The following is an 18,511-nucleotide window of genomic DNA, read 5'->3' as shown; positions in this document are numbered from 1 at the left end:
CCTGGTCTCACCATGCGTTGATCAGAGATGTTATTTAAGGCTTTGGTGGACGTCCGACGGTTTGTCGATTTCAAATCTCTATAAATTTGGGAATGGCTGATGGGTTACTGTTTGATTTCCCTTGGAAGGTGTACCTTATGTTGCGGCCTGTTATTATAGGTCCCCTGCCAGGCTGTCCTTGAACTAACAAAACATGTCAGTCACACATTTGATTGGAACAGTCAGTCAATACAAGCTGAAATGTCAATTTACTGATACAAATCGATGGTCCATTGTGGCACTATCGAGCGTGCAGCCTATGGGGAAAAATACAGAAGGTAATGTATAAACATTGATTTCGCTTCGTCACATATTTCACCACTTTTACCGTGACAATCCTAAAATGGATTCAAAGTGAGTTTAGATACGTCTGTGTAAGTGTGAAAGGACATATTTCATTTCATATTTCATACATCATTTATTAAACAGTGATCATTTATTTTTACAATCTGCATATTTTGAAATCATCATTAAAAGATAACAGATGGCATTTACAATGTTTCAGTGTACAGATAATCACATTACAAATAGGACTAAGAAAAGACAATGTATATATTATTGCAATAATACTTCATGATTTTGATGTCTAAAAACAGTTATTGCTGTTTTACACCACATTCCTCTTTATTTAGCACAAAGCTTTCATTTTAGAGGCTGGCACTGCCGACTACTACTTTTTTTTTGTAACCTCTGTATTTAACATACTTCTGCAGGGAAACAGTTGGGACACTCTGTCAGACTGCAGAGGTAAGCAAAAATCTGCCACAGCCTCAAACCTTTAATTCAAACATGGCGGGTAAAGAAAACTAATCCAAACAAAACAAAAAAAACAAATGGGCGTTCCTTAATTCTACAGCATTATTAGATCCTCGGATTACATCAAGAGGGTATGCTTCAGAGGGATTTGCTTGTTATTTAACAAATTACTTGAACAAGTTGTACTGAAGAGAGACTTTGTCCATAATCCTTCTTTGCAGAAGCCTAATGAAACAATGAGGAATTGCAATGCAGTTGTTTGGTTCATGTTGGCACTGTGGCTTGTTCAAATAAACCAAACAAACAAACAAAAAAAATGCTTTAAAATCATGTATTCAGTACAAGACAAACAGGTCTGTGTTTTACGCAAAAGCACATGCCTTCTCATCACCATAATATGAACATCTGCACCTCAAATGGGGGGTAGCTAAGGTAATGAATCTTCCGGTACAGGTTGTCATGACAACTCAATTCTCAAAGGCTATGATGCCATCATGCCGAAGCATACGGGGATCCCGTTGGAAGCTATATTGGGTTATTAGGTCATGCCAAAACCACATTGCTCAGAAAAGCGTAATTAACTAGGTCATTGTTGTGTCTGGCAGAAGATCAAATTTAAAAACACTCAATTTTAATGTAATTTGCTGGGTGGGGGAGGGGGCTTGTGTACACATAGGCTACCAACATCTGCTACTATTTTTACACTGTTTAACTGGAAAAGATCAAGAGCTATGGAAATCAACATGCCAGTGCAGAATCACTGAAGCAGTGCATCAAATGCCCGAGGGTAAATAATGTTATTTCTATTAAAACATAGCGGGCAGCTGCTCATATAAAGACAAAAGGGAAAATGTATTTTGGCAGCATTGCAAATGTGCTTATTTGAATAGTTATGAAAGACTGTTTAAGACATAAATAGTATAGTAGTATTTAAGGATGGATTTTGCAACGCGCTTATGTCATAAATTACAATGCACAGCAAAGTTAAATGACTTTATGAGCACTCAAAACAGCATTAACTAATCTGAAATATCTGTCAAATCTTTAAATATATTACGCATTAAATGCACTCATATCAAAGTACAGAAGAAAAATCTGACGAAAGTAATAGACCTTCAGTTAAATCACAAGGCCACAGGGAGCTATAGTACAAAACAAAAATGGAAACAAGCGACAACTATATATTGTACAGTTACTGTTCTCTCACTTGCGTATAAGGACCAGTATTCTCATGAAAGTGTGGACTCCAGAACCCTAACTCAGACAGGTAGTGAAGCATTTCATCACAGCATCTCTGTAGTGGGAGGGAAATAGAAAAAGGTCTAATTAGATCAAACAGACAAATACATTTTATAATGACACAATATATTGAGACACCCATGTGCTTTGATGGATATGGACCATATCAACCCAAAAATTATCCAGGGATGAATGGACCGACATCCCAGGGGACAAAATGCGATCATGCATATGAAATGAAAAGTGACAAAAAGCACTTCCAGCCCCTCTTACTATAATTTGGGTGGGGCTTCTCATAAATAAGTGACTGTGTTATGGCGGGGAAGCTCCACATGTTCTCGGTGACGGCGGGGCCCCCCTTTTGCCAGGTGCTTTGTGTTGAGCAATGATGCAAGAGGAGTCATTGCCATGGCAACCACAAACCATTAACATCTCCGTTCCCCTCACCACATTCTGTTCTTGCTATGAGTGTTGCTATGCAGACTTTGCCTGCAGCCACAGTTACATTTCAGTGGAGGAGGTGTGCCCGTCAAGGTTAAAAGGAGAAGGTATAGGGGGTGGGTGGGGAAATCATAGCCTGGCTTAGGGGGAGGGGAGGTCAGTGTGCAAGAAAGGAGCTCCTTCTGAAGCCTCGGCTATGGACACCAGAATCCTTTGTTTGTTTGTTATTTTGTGTTTTTTTTTTTAAACAACCTCAGGTTGGTTTTTAGTTTCTCTGGCTGTTATTTTTTGCATTACCTGACAGCCCCATGAATAAATATGACACCCCTGAGACCGGCCCCCATTACTGATGAAAATGCAGACCAATGATAGCCTCAAAGCACTGTGGGAAGTGCACATAAGGGCATGTTTATGTACCTCACCTACTTTAGGTGATCTTATAAGCAAGCAGCCAAGTAAAATACATTAAAGGATCAAGTCCTCTTGCAATGTGGCCTACATTCAGTTTGAGCGTCGTATAAATGTAGATAACCTCCTAAACATCTGCACGAAAATGGTTTAAGAAGCTGGTAAATTAAGTATATTGATGTGATGACAAAATATTTAAGAGTAAAATTAAGAAGTAAATGAGCATTACAATGTCAACAAGAGGCAGTCAAACTTTTGTCCTCAGGAATTTTGTTTGGAGAAGGGCAGCATGCAAGACTGTCTTTGTTTTGTTGTTAGCATTTGGGTTGGGGGCAGGGAGACTATCGGGAGGGTTATAGTAGGTGTCTCAGCTGTTGGGATGGATTATAGGGTCACCAAAACACACACAGCAGCACTCAAGCTTTGGTGGGAGGAGGGGTCCTCTCTCATATTAGACATAATCCTGGCTACATCTGGATTGGCAAAACAACATCACACCTCATGCTTGTGCTTGCAGGGTGGCCAGATGGAGGAATGTGACAGGTGAACTAAGCAGTAATGTCTGTCTTAACAATCAGTACTCGGGGATTTAAGGTATTTAGACTCTTAATTGTTCACTACTTTGTGATGATCTAAAATGGGGACGATAGGCTCATGTGATTATGAGATTGAGAATTAATATTCATTTTGAGTATTCGTGTCCATCTAATGAAAATGTTCCTTGGAGCGTCTCCCCTTCGAGGGATAAACTAATCACAGGGATGCCAGACAACATTGGGGAGAGGGTGGTTGGGTGTTGAGGTAAGGCTGGCTGAAACAGCATTATTGTATTGAAAAAAAAAAATCATTTTGATCGTACGACAAAAGCAAACATCAGAATGCTACAAAGTGCATGTGAAATAACATTCGTCAATTTGTTTGACTTAAGTGGGGTGAATGAGTGTTGGAGGGAGGAGGATTAGTGCCAAATGGGAAAAGCAAACAGTGGGATGTTTAAAAGTAAATAAAAACATGTTTTTCAGTGGTCTTACTGAGAATTCTCTCTTGCGTCATTTGCTCAGAGATTAAGGATAAAAATCATCAAGTGACAACAGCAACAGTTTTTTCAGCACACTTTCAAAGCCGACATTTTTACTCTGATACATTTATCATGATTGTCTTACCTGGCAAATGGAATGTAGGAGATGCTGTACCTAAAAGACAAAACACACCGAACGGCATGTTTAAAAAAAAAAAAAAAAGAAAAGAAAAAGAAAAAAAAGAGATCATATAGTAAGCGAATGTTTAAAAATTGCTACTTCATGTAGATGACAATTTCTATTAAAACATGTCCTTTACACACATTACCCCTCAGCAGAATTTGACATTTAATTGTGTACTTGATTTAACTAGGTGTGTGGGGGGGTTTGTTTAGGATAAAAAGGACACACAGGGGGGGGGGGGGGGGGGGGGGGCGGAAGTAATTTAAACTCAACTGGAGAACCTGTAATGTAACAAGGGATTAACAGAATAATTACCGTGAGTTAAGAGGACACCAATCTTTGTGCTGATGAAAAGATTTCAAAACAAAGACTAAAGACATTAACCCATTATAGCTTTGGCTAAAGAGAGTGTAGTTAAAGCTCCCTCATTAACAAGCTAATATATCCTGAAATATGAGAGGAATCTGCAGCAGTTGAATGATTACCTAACTCAGTACATTGAACTATCCGTTAACAGAAAACTTAGGTGTAAAAATTAAGGGTTTTACAACAATTACAACCTGTGTACTAGTGTGTCTGCAAATACAGTAAAATAACAGTCAAGTAACAAAATTGGTTAAGTACACATTTCCCCAAAGTGTGTCATATTTGTCCTCCAGCAAAGACTGTATCTAGTATACACACAGTCACACTCTGTTTAGGGTCATGTGATCCTGTCTTAGGTTTACAGCATTCAGCCTGAAGTCTGAACTTTGTCCAATCCGGCCATGTCTTATTTCAGAACTGCTTTCACCCAGATGGCTTCAGCTCCCGCGTGGGCGTGTACTCTACCACAGTGTCTGTTCGGAATCAGCCTGTGATGTGTGACTGGTGGTTTCCCTGGTGATGCCTTTGAGAACGCAGGCAAGAGCGGAAGTGAATAATCCGTACGTAGATAAAATAGCGGGTCTTTGCGACGCTGACAGTCATGCTGACAAAACGCTTTCTTCTTCCACCCACAGAGTTGCCCAGGGGCTTTCACTGACATCCTTTGTCCACATTGTGCAAATATGTTCATTAATGCTCATGCAAGCAAAGACATGCTCATAGCCACATCACTCACAGGATTTTACGTGTATTGCCAAGCTAGACCTTCACCTCAGTGACCCTCAAGTAGTCAAAAGTATGAATGGTCACTCCTGAATAGTCTGAGTGCTATCTCAGTAAGTTTGCGTTAAAGACTGATGCAAAGGTCTATTTGTTTTGTGATTGTATAATAATAATAACAATACAAGTGTTACGGTACATGGTCAGTAAGAATAACTGCATATTTCTGCTATCTCCAAATGTTGTGTCCGCCCCACCCCCCAGAAGACTAACAAAATTACAAACTCACAACTTGCTGAAATTTTGAGATACATGCTTTTTCACAGACAGCAAGTCAGACAGTCAGTACAACTCACATTTATTTGAAAATTGATCAGACATCTTTGTTTTCAAGCACACTGTTGTGTAAGGCTTCAGTGTCCAAATTGTAATCATAATCAGTTCATCCTGGAGTCCCAGTGGACTTTAAAGCCACATTTTATATTGAGGCATTTCTAAGAATCATGATCACAGCGGTGAGATTTGTAAAAATGTTATAGAGGTCGATATAGTTTTGACCAAATGTGTACATTGGTTTAATTAAAAGTCTTCAACCGAATGATTTATTTCTATATACAGTACTTTGAATTCACCATGCTTACAGTGAGTAGTTTTATTTCTTTTACTTCAATTAAACCGTGGTTAACAAATTTCGACAGTTAAATATCCTTTTAAACATTAAAAATGTTAAAAAGTGTGATATATGAGGTAGACCAGCAAGTCAGTGTTAAAAGTAAACAGAAACATTGGAGCAACAAAATCCCTGACTGTTAAGGTGAGGTATATTTAACAGTGATGATGGCAGAGGTCCAGAGGCTGGCAAAGACTTTCCTGTGTATGTACAGCACAGATAGTGTAAACAAAAACATATTAATCTTTCACCTGCCAGGACCACATACTGTCTCAGTGAGCATAAAGTAGTGAGCTTAAAGTAGGTCCATGCTGAGTCAAGTACCACCTGGCCAAAACCATGCTGACCTACCTGGCAAATCATCAGGCAAGACTCCGAATTCCACCTTCGGGAATTAGTTTGAGTTTCTCTGCACATTGCTCTATATCTGGATAAGATAACATAACAGCTACTTGATAACCATACTGACAATTGACTGACACTTTACAAAGTACCCACTTACTGATATATCCACTAAATCAATGTAAAGCACAATTATCAGCAGTAAGATTGAATCAGCAAACGGTGCTTTAAAAAAAATTAAAAGAATACAATACACAAAAACAGATTCAACTTGATTCTTAGACACATAGCGTCATTATCGTCCTGCTGCTAATGCATCCCTACGCGGGGCACAACCCAGTGCAAACTGTAGGCCGGTCCCAAGCCCGGATAAATGTAGAGGGTTGCATCAGGAAGGGCATCCGCTTAAAACTTTGCCAAACAAATATGAGCGTTCATCTAAAGAATTCCATACCGGATCGGTCGTGGCCCGGGTTAACAACGTCTGCCACCAGCACCGTTAACCTGCAGGGCGCCAGTAGAAATTCAGCTACTGTGGGTCGAAGACAAAGGAGAGGTGGAAAGTGGTTCTTAGGCAGAAAGAGAAGAGGAAAGCACAGAGCCTAGAATTGAATGTGGGGACTTTGAATGTTGGGACTATGACAGGAAAAGCTTGGGAGTTGGTTGACATGATGATTAGGAGAAAGGTTGATATATATTGTCCAGGAGACCAGGTGGAAAGGCGTGATTGGTGCCGATTGTAATGGACATGTTGGTGAAGGAAACAGGGGAGATGAAGAAGTGATGGGTGAGTTCGGCATCCAGGAAAGGAACTTGGAGGGATAGATGGTGGTAGACTTTGCAAAAAGGATGGAAATGGCTGTAGTGAACACTTTTTTCCAGAAGAGGCAGGAACATAGGGTGACCTACAAGAGCAGCGGTACAAGCATGCAGGTGGATTACATCTTGTGCAGACTATGTAATCTGAAGGTGGTTACCAACTGTAAGGTACTGGTAGGGGAGAGTGTGGCTAGACAGCATAGGATGGTGATGTGTAAGATGACTGGTGGTGGGGAGAAAGATTAAGAAGACAAAGGCAGATTGTTGTGCGGCTTTTCGAGAAGAGGTGAGACAGGCTCTTGGTGGCCAGGAGGAGCTTCCAGAAGACTGGACTAATACAGCCAAGGTGATCTGAGAGGCAGGCAAGAGAGTACTTGGTGTATCCTCTGGTGAGGAGACTTGTTGGTGGAACCTCACAGTACAGAAAATCATACAAGAGGTTAGCTAAGAGGTTAGTGGGACACTGAGAGCTAAGAAGAAGTGGGACACTGAGAGGACCGAGGAGAGGCGAAAAGGAATACATTGAAATGCGACGTAGGGCAAAGGCAAAACAAGAGGCATATGATGACATGTATGCCAGCTTGGAGACTAAAGAGGGAGAAAAGGATCTATACAGGTTGGCTAGACAGAGGGAGAGATGGGAAGGATGTGCAGCAGGTTAGGGTGATTAAGGATAGAGATGGAAATGTGTTGACTGGTGCCAGTAGTGTGCTGGACAGATGGAAAGAATACTTTGAGGAGTTGATGAATGAGGAAAATGAGAGAAGGTAAGAGAAGAGGCAAGTGTGGTGGACCAGGAAGTAGCAATGATTAGTAAGGTGGAACTTAGAAAGGCATTACAGAGGCTGAAAAACAGAAAGGCAGTTGGTCCTGATGACATTCCTGTGGAGGTATGGAAGCATAGAGGAGAGGTGGCTGTGGAGTTTTTGACCAGCTTGTTCAACTGAATTCTAGCGGGTGAGAAGAAGCCTGAGGAATGGAGGAAAAGTGTGCTGGTGCCCATTTTTAAGAACAAGTGATGTGCAGAGCTGTGGGAACTATAGAAGAATAAAGTTGAGGAGCCAAACAATGAAGTTATGGGAAAGAGTAGTGGAGGCTCGACTCAGGACAGAAGTGAGTATTTGCGAGCAACAGTATTGTTTAATGACTAGAAAGAGTACCACAGATGCATTATTTGCCTTGCGGATGTTGATGGAAAAGTACAGAGAATGTCAGAAGGAGCTACATTGTGTCTTTGTGGATCTAGAGAATGCTTATGACAGAGTACCCAGAGAGGAACTGTGGTACTGCATATGGAAATCTGGAGTGGCAGAGAAGTATGTTAGAATAATACAGGACATTTACGAGCAGAACAGTGGTGAGGTGTGCTGTAGGTGTGACAGAGGAATTTAAGGTGGATGTGGGACTGCATCAGGGATCAGCCCTGAGCCCCTTCCTGTTTGTAGTGGTGATGGATAGGCTGACAGATGAGGTTAGACTGGAATCCCCGTGGACCATGATGTTTACAGATGAGTGTGATCTGCAGTGAAAGCAGGGAGCAGGTGGAGGAACAGTTAGAAAGATGGAGGCATGCACTTGAAAGGAGAGGAATGAAGATTAGGCGAAGTAAAACAGAAATACGTGCATGAATGAGAGGGGCAGAGGGGGAAGAGTGAGGCTACAGGGAGAATAGATAGCAAGGGTGGAGACTCAACAGTCCCGAGCAATGGTGAGTGTGCTAAGCAAGTGAAGAAACGGGTCCAAGCAGGTTGGAACGGGTGGAGGAAGGTGTCAGGTGTGTTATTTGACAGAAGAGTCTCTTCTAGGATGAAGGGCAAAGTTTATACAACAGCCATGATGTACGGATTAGAGACAGTGGCATTGAAGAGACAACAGGAAGCAGAGCTGGAGGTGGCGGAAATGATGTTGAGGTTCGGTCTAGGAGTGACCAGGTTGGATAAAATTAGAAATGAGCTCATCAGAGGGACGACCAAGGTTAGATGTTTTGGAGACAAAGTTTGAGTGAAGCAGACACATCCAGAGGAGAGATAGTGAGTATATTGGTAGAAGGGTGATGAGGATGAAGCTGCCAGGCAAGAGAGAGAGAGGAAGACCAAAGAGAAGGTTGATGGATGTTGTGAGGGAAGACATGAGGGCTGGTGGTGTTAGAGAGGAGGATGCAGGAGATAGGTTTAAATGGAAAAGGATGACATGCTGTGGCGACACCTGAAGGCCTGTTTATAATCCCGCCGCGCCCGCATTGCATCACGTGACCGACGCATTGGGCCACGCGGCCCCTATTCGGCCCTTCTGCGTCACTTGACGCGCACACGGCAAAAATTGCTGGTGCACGTAGAATGCCGCGGAGATCATCTCTCGTGATTGGTCCATTTTAGTCACATGCTGTGATGACGTACTCAGCGTTCCCCTTGGTTCTACATACCATCTAAACCGCCAGCTTCTTGATCGATTTTGCAGCATAATTAAACCTGGTCATCTAAGTCCATTTGTTCTAGCAGACACTGTTCCATGGTCGCCATTGTTGTTGCTTTGTTCCTTGTACCGGAAAGTAAAGTAAAAATGGCTACCGGAAATGGCCAAAAAATGCAGAGGAAACTCCACCCTGTAGTGTCCTAGCCAATACCAGCCGTAGCGACACCCCCGACTTGGAGGAGAACTGCAGTACATTTTCAAAACTGCGCGTGTGAGTTGCGCTCGTGTATAAAGGCAAACTGCGTGCGGGATAGCCGCAGTGACGTCAGCGCGGTCGCTGTCCGCGCAAGTATAAAGAAGCCTTAACGGTACAAGCTGAAAGGAAAAGAAGATTATCATGCTGCTAAGCAAGCACTGCCACTAACTGCTGCCCAATAGTTAGTGACCGCGCTTGCAACGTTAAGCAGACCATCTTAAAATTGGTTATATTTATTATTAAACTACCTGATGGAGGCCTTGATAAAAGTACGGTTTTATGCAAATTATGCAAAAAGGAGTTTGCATACCACCGAAGCGCTTCAACCCTGCAGTACCATAGAAATGAAGAATAGGTAGATACATTCCCTTTTGAGCTGTGTGCCAAAGGCGATGCTCAGTTAATGGGGGCAAAATGTTTGCGGACAGCACAAAAATGAAAATAACAGGAATGCCTCCACATAGTGCTCAATATGGTTGCACACAATGCTCTCGCACTCTTTCTTTCAAACGTTCTGTATAATAGGTCAAGCTTTGACACTAACAAAAAAGTAAACCTTGTGAAAATCAATTGAGAAATGAACAAGTTTGATTTATTTTCAAAGTGCAATTGCATTGCCTTTGATGGGAACACTGCCCCCACCAACTTTGCAGCCACGTAGGCATGTTGCTTAGCCCAGGATGCTACAGCGTGCTGGCATATCTATTATTAAATTCATATCTCCAGCCGGGACCATCTATATACAAAGCATGTTGCAGCGATCACAGAAACTGCCTGTGCAGTTTTCGCCAACAGTCCTGGTATGAGTTTGAACAATAGTTGTCGGCAAACCAAACTCTAACAAGTGGATGGGTTTAGGATCAAAACTAGTAAGTCAACATCGGACAAATTCACAAATTAGGCTGTAGACACTTGTTAGTGGTAGAAGATAAAGGGCTAGAATATGTGCATATGGGGACCGTGGCCCAATGGTTAAGATCATCGCCTGCCACTGTGGGGGAACTAGGTTCAAGACTCCGACCGGACCATCCAGCAACTTCTCCCGGAGTGTCCTTGAACAAGACACTGATACCCTGAACTGCTCCTCGGCCGCTTAAGTTGCCCCCTGCTCCAGTGTGTTCCACTAACAAGTGTGTGTGTGTTCACTGTGTTGGGTAAAATACAGAGAACAAATTTCATGTGCATGTTCATGACAAAGATGAATCTATTCTATGCAAGACAGCAAAATGTAATCGAACATTTCAACTGCCATTTAAAGAATGGTTCCAAAATGCCACTTTAACATTAGATCTGTTTAAATTTGGCCAGGGATATTTTCTATTTGTTATTCTACTGTTTTGTATTGAAATGCAATTCTAAGATCCCCCCAGAGTTAACAATATTCACATCTGTGTCTATTATTTGATTCAGTCGCCCATTAAAATGTATTTGAATAAAAAAAAAAAAGCTTTTTAGGACAAATATTGTTATACAATTAGAAATGTGATTAATCAAGATGAATTAAAAAGCTTCTAAGTAATTAGATTTTGTTTTTTTTAATCAAGTCCCACCCTATAGATTTTCTTAGTTATTCTATAATCTGATGAATTTTAAAAAAAAATACTACACTGATGGCAGTACCACTGGTTGTTCATACATACCACGTCATCGCTAGAAACTGGAGAATACAAAAAATGATGGCCAGTCCCTTTTTTTCCCACTGTAAAAAAATTAAATGTGTATTTTAAACACTGTCAAGATCCATCAAAAACAATCAAGCCTTTTTTGTATGTTGTCAACTTACCCAAAACACTGCACATAGTGTTAAGACGAGGCAGACCTGTTGGGGAAGTGGAAGAGATGTTATCAGTCTGTCTAAAACACTGTCATTAACTTGATAAAGTCTACTAGTTCTCAAAAAATGTTTCAACAGGCTTAAAACTTTGAAAAATAAATAACTGCCTAACCCTAATCCTTTAAGCATGCATGTGTATTGAGCGCATATTGTATTTAAATGAATTAAGACCTCATGAAAACAAAGTGCAATCAAGCTCATTCTTTTTTTTTCGTTTCTATGTTTCAAGTAGGGCTGCACGATATTTTGTTTGAGCATCGTCATCGCGATGTACATGTGCGCAATAGCCACATCGCATCGCAATGTCCGCTGCTATGTTGGTGTAGTGTACTGTAATATACAGTGTATCAACTGTAATATTAAAGTGACCAGCAGAGGGATTCAGAATGAAACTACTTAGGCAGACACGCTGCAGCTGCAGGTACACAAAGTGCGTTCAGGGACACTGCGTAAATGGGAGTGAATATGTTCTTTTTGTAATACAGTACATAATTGTAAAAATGTTTTACTATGAAAATTATTTGTATCCGAATGGTTTAGTTAAAACACTGTACGATCACATTGTCAATATGGAATTTATTTTGTTTTGTAATACTAATTAGATAAATTACTTTAATATCGTCAGCCAGAGCTGCGGGGAATGCAAAGTTACCAATGTCCTTTCACCACCGTTCCTGTCATACTGTGTTGTGTGTTTTTGTTCGCACATTGAGGACTACAGTCCTGTTTTTGTTTTAATTGCTAATTTAAAAAACAAAAAAATCCTTCAAGTTCATCATGTTTTTGAGACTGTAGGGTGAAAGCTGCAGCTTGCTACTTGTTTGGACTGAAAGGGTGGCAACAACGGGGAAATTAAATGCCAGTATTTTGAGAGTAACACCCCGTCAGCAACATATAATATTGAGAGAGAGAAAAAAAAAAAAAAAAAAAGAACTATCAACTACTTAATTTTTGGACTTCTGAATTTAGTTCAATATTTTGGATTATGAACTATGACTTGAACTAGTTTATTTTTGGTATTGTGACCTGAACTCTGAAGTAGTTCAGGTAGAAAATTAATTTTGCCAACACTGATCCTGTATTATTTCACATCGCAATATATATCGCAGGATTTAAAAAAATAAATTAAAAAAATAAAAAATCGCATATTTCTTTCCAATATCGTGTAGCCCAAGTTTGAAGTGCTGCAAACATCCATCCATCCATCCATCCATTTTCTACACCGCTTATCCTCACTATGGTCAATAGTACTGAGGTATAGCTCGAGTCTTTTTATTCCTCTTTTGGCCGGATTGTTGGGACGGGACTTAAAAGTAGCCCCGTGGTGTATACCTTATAGTATGAGGCCCTCCCCCACTATATAAACACCAAGCACCCTTATTCCATACAATGGCCATTCGGCGGAATTGCCACTTCCTCATTCATTTAACTTGACCCATTACTACCAGTATAACGTGCAATTGCCCAAAAAACACATATTCCCTTAAGTGTTATGTGTTATTTGGGCTATAATCTCTATGCCTTCTGGCCCCATGAGGGTTGCATTGTGAGGCAGGGGCGAACCGGACAGTATCCGCCACTCATTGCCAGAGGTTAGAGAAGCAGCCGAGGGTCCGGCACAACGGCGTCAGCACCCTCATCCACACGTGTTGCAGGGCGAAGAGGCGTTGGGGTGTGGGGTTAGGAGGGTTTAAAAAATATATATATAATAATAATTATTCATCTGGCTGTGGCGACCGCAGTGTGTGAACCACAGTCCCCCTGCCTGGATGACTTTTCCCCCCCTCTTTCACCTGACTTCCTTGCAATGTGTCGCAGATGATGACTATTTATGCCGTCAATTAACGGCATATGTGCAGCTGTGGCCCAATGGTTAAGATCATCGCCTGCCACCGTCGGGGAACTAGGTTGAAGACCCCAACCGGACCATCCACCATCTCCCGGAGTCACGGCTGTGGTGTCCTTGAGCAAGTGTGTGTCAATTAACGGCCCACTGAATTTCAACAGAGACAAAGGGGTGGCCGCCCCAGAATGTATCTCTGCAGTCTGTGTGAGCATCTCTCCCAGCTTAGGAGGAGTCGTGAGAGGAGGCATGTCTTTGATTGACAGCTGAAAGTTCCAGAGAGGTGGGATTTTGAGAGCATTTGGTGATGCCCACAGCATCTGGAAGCTGAATTTCTCAATTTTTGACAATTTTGAAGCCTGATTTCACTTACTTAGTTTTTTATCTATTCATTCATTGTCCAGCTTGTTAACATGACTCTTCTCTGTGATGTCTCAAATTGGCAAGAATTATTTTGGTCTGTTTGGTTGCACTTTAAGCAAGGTGTGCCAGTAATAATTATCTTACCAGCATAACGATGGTGGCTATAAGTCGTGTTGGCTCAAACATGCGCTTTAACTGCTTGAGTGGTCCCATAAGGAAGCAGGTGCTATAGAGGACGAGAAAGGTTGATTATATCATATCCTAAAGAATCAATTGAAAGTTAATGGTTAAATTCATTCATGATGTTTCATGCAGGAAAAACTAAGTATAAAATGCCAATTTCAGAAAGCATCATTCATGCATTTATAGAGAGACGATTCCAAACGTGCCCACTGCCCACCATGACAATATATCAATATTTAAAACCCAATGGCGGGAGAACAGATTCAAAGCTTTCTTCCTGATGCTTCAATGACGTCAGTGAATGTAATCTGACAGAAACTTCCCTCACTGACGAAGCACAGCTGTGTACTCAACTCAGCTGTGAGTGGGAGGATGATGCCTGTGGAGCGTCACATCTATTAGATGAGACTCTGTAGGAGCTCAGTTGACGCTTAGAAGGCTGATAATAGAAAAGCACCCCAAATACACATTACACTGCATTGAGCTCATCAAATCAAGCAGCTGAATTGTGCATATATTGTACAGTATATACTGTTGGTAAAACTCACTTCTGAACGTAATATCTAGTAATACTGTGATGGAAATAATGTGACCATATGCTACAGCAATGGATGCCATAATTGTTGTTATATCCCTCATTAACGCATCCCCATCATGACCTAATCTTCACTCCAACAGTTACATGATGAAATAGATCTACTTAAAGTAATCAAGAGTCATGTATAATAAGAAGAAAGTTCAAATTCATTTGTATGGCTCTGTCTTCTTGGGAATTAGTAAAATGGGCTATGACCTACTTTCCTGAAGTGTAAATCTCATGGACATACGATGCGGAAAACAATGACATTTGCTGTCCATGTTTGGCTTTGAACCTGACTGAACTTGTTTGAAGAACTCATAGCATTCTCTCATCTATTGGTTAGAGCTACGAGTGGAATATGACCACTTCAACAGTGACAACTGAAAAAAAATTCAAATATCATTTCCCTGGTTTCCAATGTTGGTGGTGGAAAACTATACAGTCCAAGTAATTCCAAATGGCCACAAGGGGCAGCAATATTATTCGTTAGTCTCGCTATTTCTCTATTATTAATTCTTACCTGGCAAGAGCTGCGATATTGCCCAATGTGTAGAAAACAGCAAAGAGTTTGATTCCATTTGGAAGGAACAGCAGTGCTGAGCCCTAAATTGCAAACAATAATTAATTTCTGTTAGCTATAGAAAACAATTTAAATCACAACTTAGAGGCGATCACTGACATTCACAAGCATTCATAGATCAAACCAAAATTAAAGCTTGCAACTATATCGTTACTGTACTGCCCTGGTTATATATTAAAGGGATATTTTATAGTTCTTCAGTGCTAGTCCCAAAGAGGAATAATATGCACAAATCCCAGCCCCGCCTGTGTGAAGTTTGCATGTTCTCCCCGTGCCTGCGTGGGTTTTCTCCGGCCACTCCGGTTTCCTCCCACATCCCAAAAACATGCATGGTAGGTTCAGTTCTCTCGCCCGAAGATTGATGATTTCATGTCACAATCAGGAAAAAGTGTGTCTTTTCATACACTCAATGACTGTATCTGCTGTTCCTGCTGTGTATACCTTGGCCTCTTAGGGGCAGTGTGATGCGATGCATGCATGAAGCTGCGTATTTACTGTAAACTAAAAAAAGAATAGAAGAAGAAAGTCACAATATAACTTTCATAACCTACTTTTCACAAGTTAGGAAGAATATATGCCCGTGAGTATTGTTATATTACTTGTCTGGCTGTGTTACTAAAGGGGTTTCTGTGAGAATATTCATTATTTTAAGGTAAATCCCTCCTGTGACCAAATGCTAATATTAGCTAGCCTGTCAATAGGGTTTTCCATTGACTGTTAGCATTAATCTGACCACTTCTATAACGACGTGTCTTGTATTTAAATATGAAATGAGGCTAATTATTCTTGTTGTGTGCCTAGTTTTACAGTAAACTCCAACTGGGGTGTCAATAAACAGATTAAAGCAGGCTCAGGGAGCAGTGTACAAGCTGCTGTATGAAGGTAGCGACGTTAGCTTCGTTAGCATTGGTTATCGACTTTAGGCTAACCCAAATTCGTGCGCAATTATCCAGGCAGGTGGTGCTGGTTGTACTTTCTACGTCCATCATCGCATCATTGTCTTGGACAGATTGTTGTCTATACGTAGGTGGTGGCCCGACACAGCAGCGTACTGGCTCTGGGCCACCGTTATGTCGGACCCTGCACTGAGCTTGATGGGAAATTTCTCGCGATCTCTAATCGCAATGATATTAATCGCCCACTGCTGACAACTACATAAAAAGATCAGATTTAACAAAAAATCCGAATTGGGTATCATGCCCTGCAGTGTGATCGTACCCTAATAGATGCTGTGCCTCAATTGGTTGGTGGTTGTCCACTTAACTCAGCGCCTCTCCCCAAATAGAACTTTACTGTTGCCACGTTTCTACATTACTGTACAGCAGAGATCAGTATACAGTATAGAGTGACAAAAAAATCAGCATAACATCTTGCAATTTACAAAGAGGAATAAAATACAAATAAATCAGGGTCTCATATTTTAATTTGCTGCGGGATAAGTTTCTAGGGAGAAGGCGAAAGACAACTACTGTTCTATTTATTATTAAAATTTGCAAAGGTACTGCTGTCTAAAAATTTATCATGGTCTCTAAATTAATCCTTTACTTGAAATGTGTTTCCCCCTGGGACCAACTTAAAAAAGTCATCTACAAACATCATCTTCACGTTGACATATACTGCATATGTAACCTAATGACAAGAGCACAATTATGAATTCATTTATTACAAAAATAGGCCATTTGCCAAGAAATTGTGCATAAATTGATTATAAACCGGCTTTGAGCATTTTACATGGACAATCGGCTACACAATAAAAATTCACTTACAACGCATTTTGGGACTTGACCCCAAGATCTAGGACATTAACTACAAACACACAAGAACTCCTCTTTCCATACCATTACACTTTTGTACTGCATCCCCGGGGTAAATGTGAATATACACCAGACAGCTAATGAAATATGAAAGCAAGGCGGCAGCACTCACAAGTATTGAGCACAAGATGCCTGAGGCAAAGCATATGACGAACCATTTCACCCTGGTGCTGTAGCTGAGCGAGGTGGCATCGAGGACCTAGTGAGAACAATGGGAGGATGTCACAAGACAAGCTCAAGTCACCCACAGAGGGTCTCGCACATTTCCTGATGAAGTTTTACACATGTTGCCATTTGCCAATATCATAAAAGACACCATGCTCAGCTGACTCACAGGATATTATACAACACAATTTACCAGACTCTGCAAAAGATGAAGTATGCAAAATGGTGTGGAGATGTGTACGTCCCAATTTAGACACGGTGTCATTTACAGGATACATTAGAACGGTTGTGTCTTCCCAATCAGATAACAGATAACTGCATTAACCAACTGTTTGTCACATGATGAACTCGAGGATGAACAACTGTTCCAAATACACTGCTTAATTGACAAGAGGGGGACTTTCTGGAACAAATTAAGGTACCATTTGTTCTATCCTCAGTTTGGCCTCCCTGGCTCTCTAAGACCATTGTCAAAGACTTAAACTGAACTCCACATCTGAATTGGGACACAACCACATAATCCAAAATGACGTTTACTGCAAGCACCAACAAGAAACTGTCATGTAAAAAAAAAAAAGTGCAATGTCAGAATCTTACCTTAATTTATCCTCCTTTGAATAGCATGTAACAAGTATGAATATACGCATATTATAACATTTCAATATTAACAACATCACACGGTTTAGGAAAGAAAAAAAACTAGGGCAAGTTTGGAGAACGGTAAACGCCATTGGCGGAACTTACACACTTCTGTACATACCAAAGCAACAGTTGACATTATGACAACATTTGATACCATAGAGAATATAATGGATAATATCAATTACTGGCAGAACACTATACGCTATTTAGTACTGTAAAAGCAAAGCTAAGTCGAACACTTGATACAGTTGGCAGTTAGCTTTAGCATCGTATGCTACCGTTTAAAAGCATTATGTTCTACCTGCGACGTGAGACCGAGCTCTTCGTTCTCCTCTCGGCCGTTCAGCACACGACGAAGCTTATCCATGGTCTCAGAAAGATAACAAATTAATTTGAAGTCGGTGTAATAAAATCCCAATTTCTATAATTACTTCTGTACATTTGGATAATATTGTCAGAAGTGAGAGCACTCGATACTTCCTGACTTCCTCGAATCGTCCTATTCTTACAAACTGACTTGAGGTCAATACGATGCAGAGAGTTAGGTTACTCGTGAGTGTGTAATTTCGGAAAATACTGATTGCAGATCAGCCAAAATCAACCCATGGAGGCAACTTCCTCCTCTCCACTCTTCCACTTCCTGTGAATTATCCACACGAATTGTTTGAAATGTAACGTTGGATTTTGTATTGTTTTGATAATGCCAATCTTGATTTGATGTTCTTGTTGTTGTAGCATTTGTTTTTATTTATATATAGAATTAAATGATTTACTTAATTAAATGATTTACTTAAGGCTCAGTTACACTGTATCTCAAGACAGGTATTACTTGCCCAG

The 18,511-nt window shown here is 40.8% G+C and overlaps 1 protein-coding gene across 1 annotated transcript; it reads right to left on the bottom strand.

Moving 5' to 3' along the window:
* Positions 1 to 444: 444 nt before the first annotated feature.
* sft2d1 (SFT2 domain containing 1) lies at positions 445 to 18,234 on the bottom strand. Its single transcript, XM_061690228.1, has 8 exons — positions 17,976 to 18,234; positions 16,980 to 17,066; positions 14,994 to 15,076; positions 13,855 to 13,936; positions 11,454 to 11,489; positions 11,311 to 11,369; positions 4,047 to 4,076; positions 445 to 2,089 (listed from the first exon to the last, which is right to left on the bottom strand). Exons 1-8 carry the CDS (start codon positions 18,039 to 18,041, stop codon positions 2,050 to 2,052), a joined length of 483 nt encoding a protein of 160 aa, XP_061546212.1. The 5' UTR covers positions 18,042 to 18,234; the 3' UTR covers positions 445 to 2,049.
* Between the last annotated feature and the right edge of the window lie 277 nt (positions 18,235 to 18,511).

This window comes from Phycodurus eques, chromosome 11 (genome assembly GCF_024500275.1).
Source record: "Phycodurus eques isolate BA_2022a chromosome 11, UOR_Pequ_1.1, whole genome shotgun sequence".
In the NCBI taxonomy this organism is placed as follows: Eukaryota; Metazoa; Chordata; class Actinopteri; order Syngnathiformes; family Syngnathidae; genus Phycodurus; species Phycodurus eques.
The sequence above is the reverse complement of the archived record's forward strand: the minus strand, read 5'-3'. Positions and strand labels throughout refer to the sequence as shown.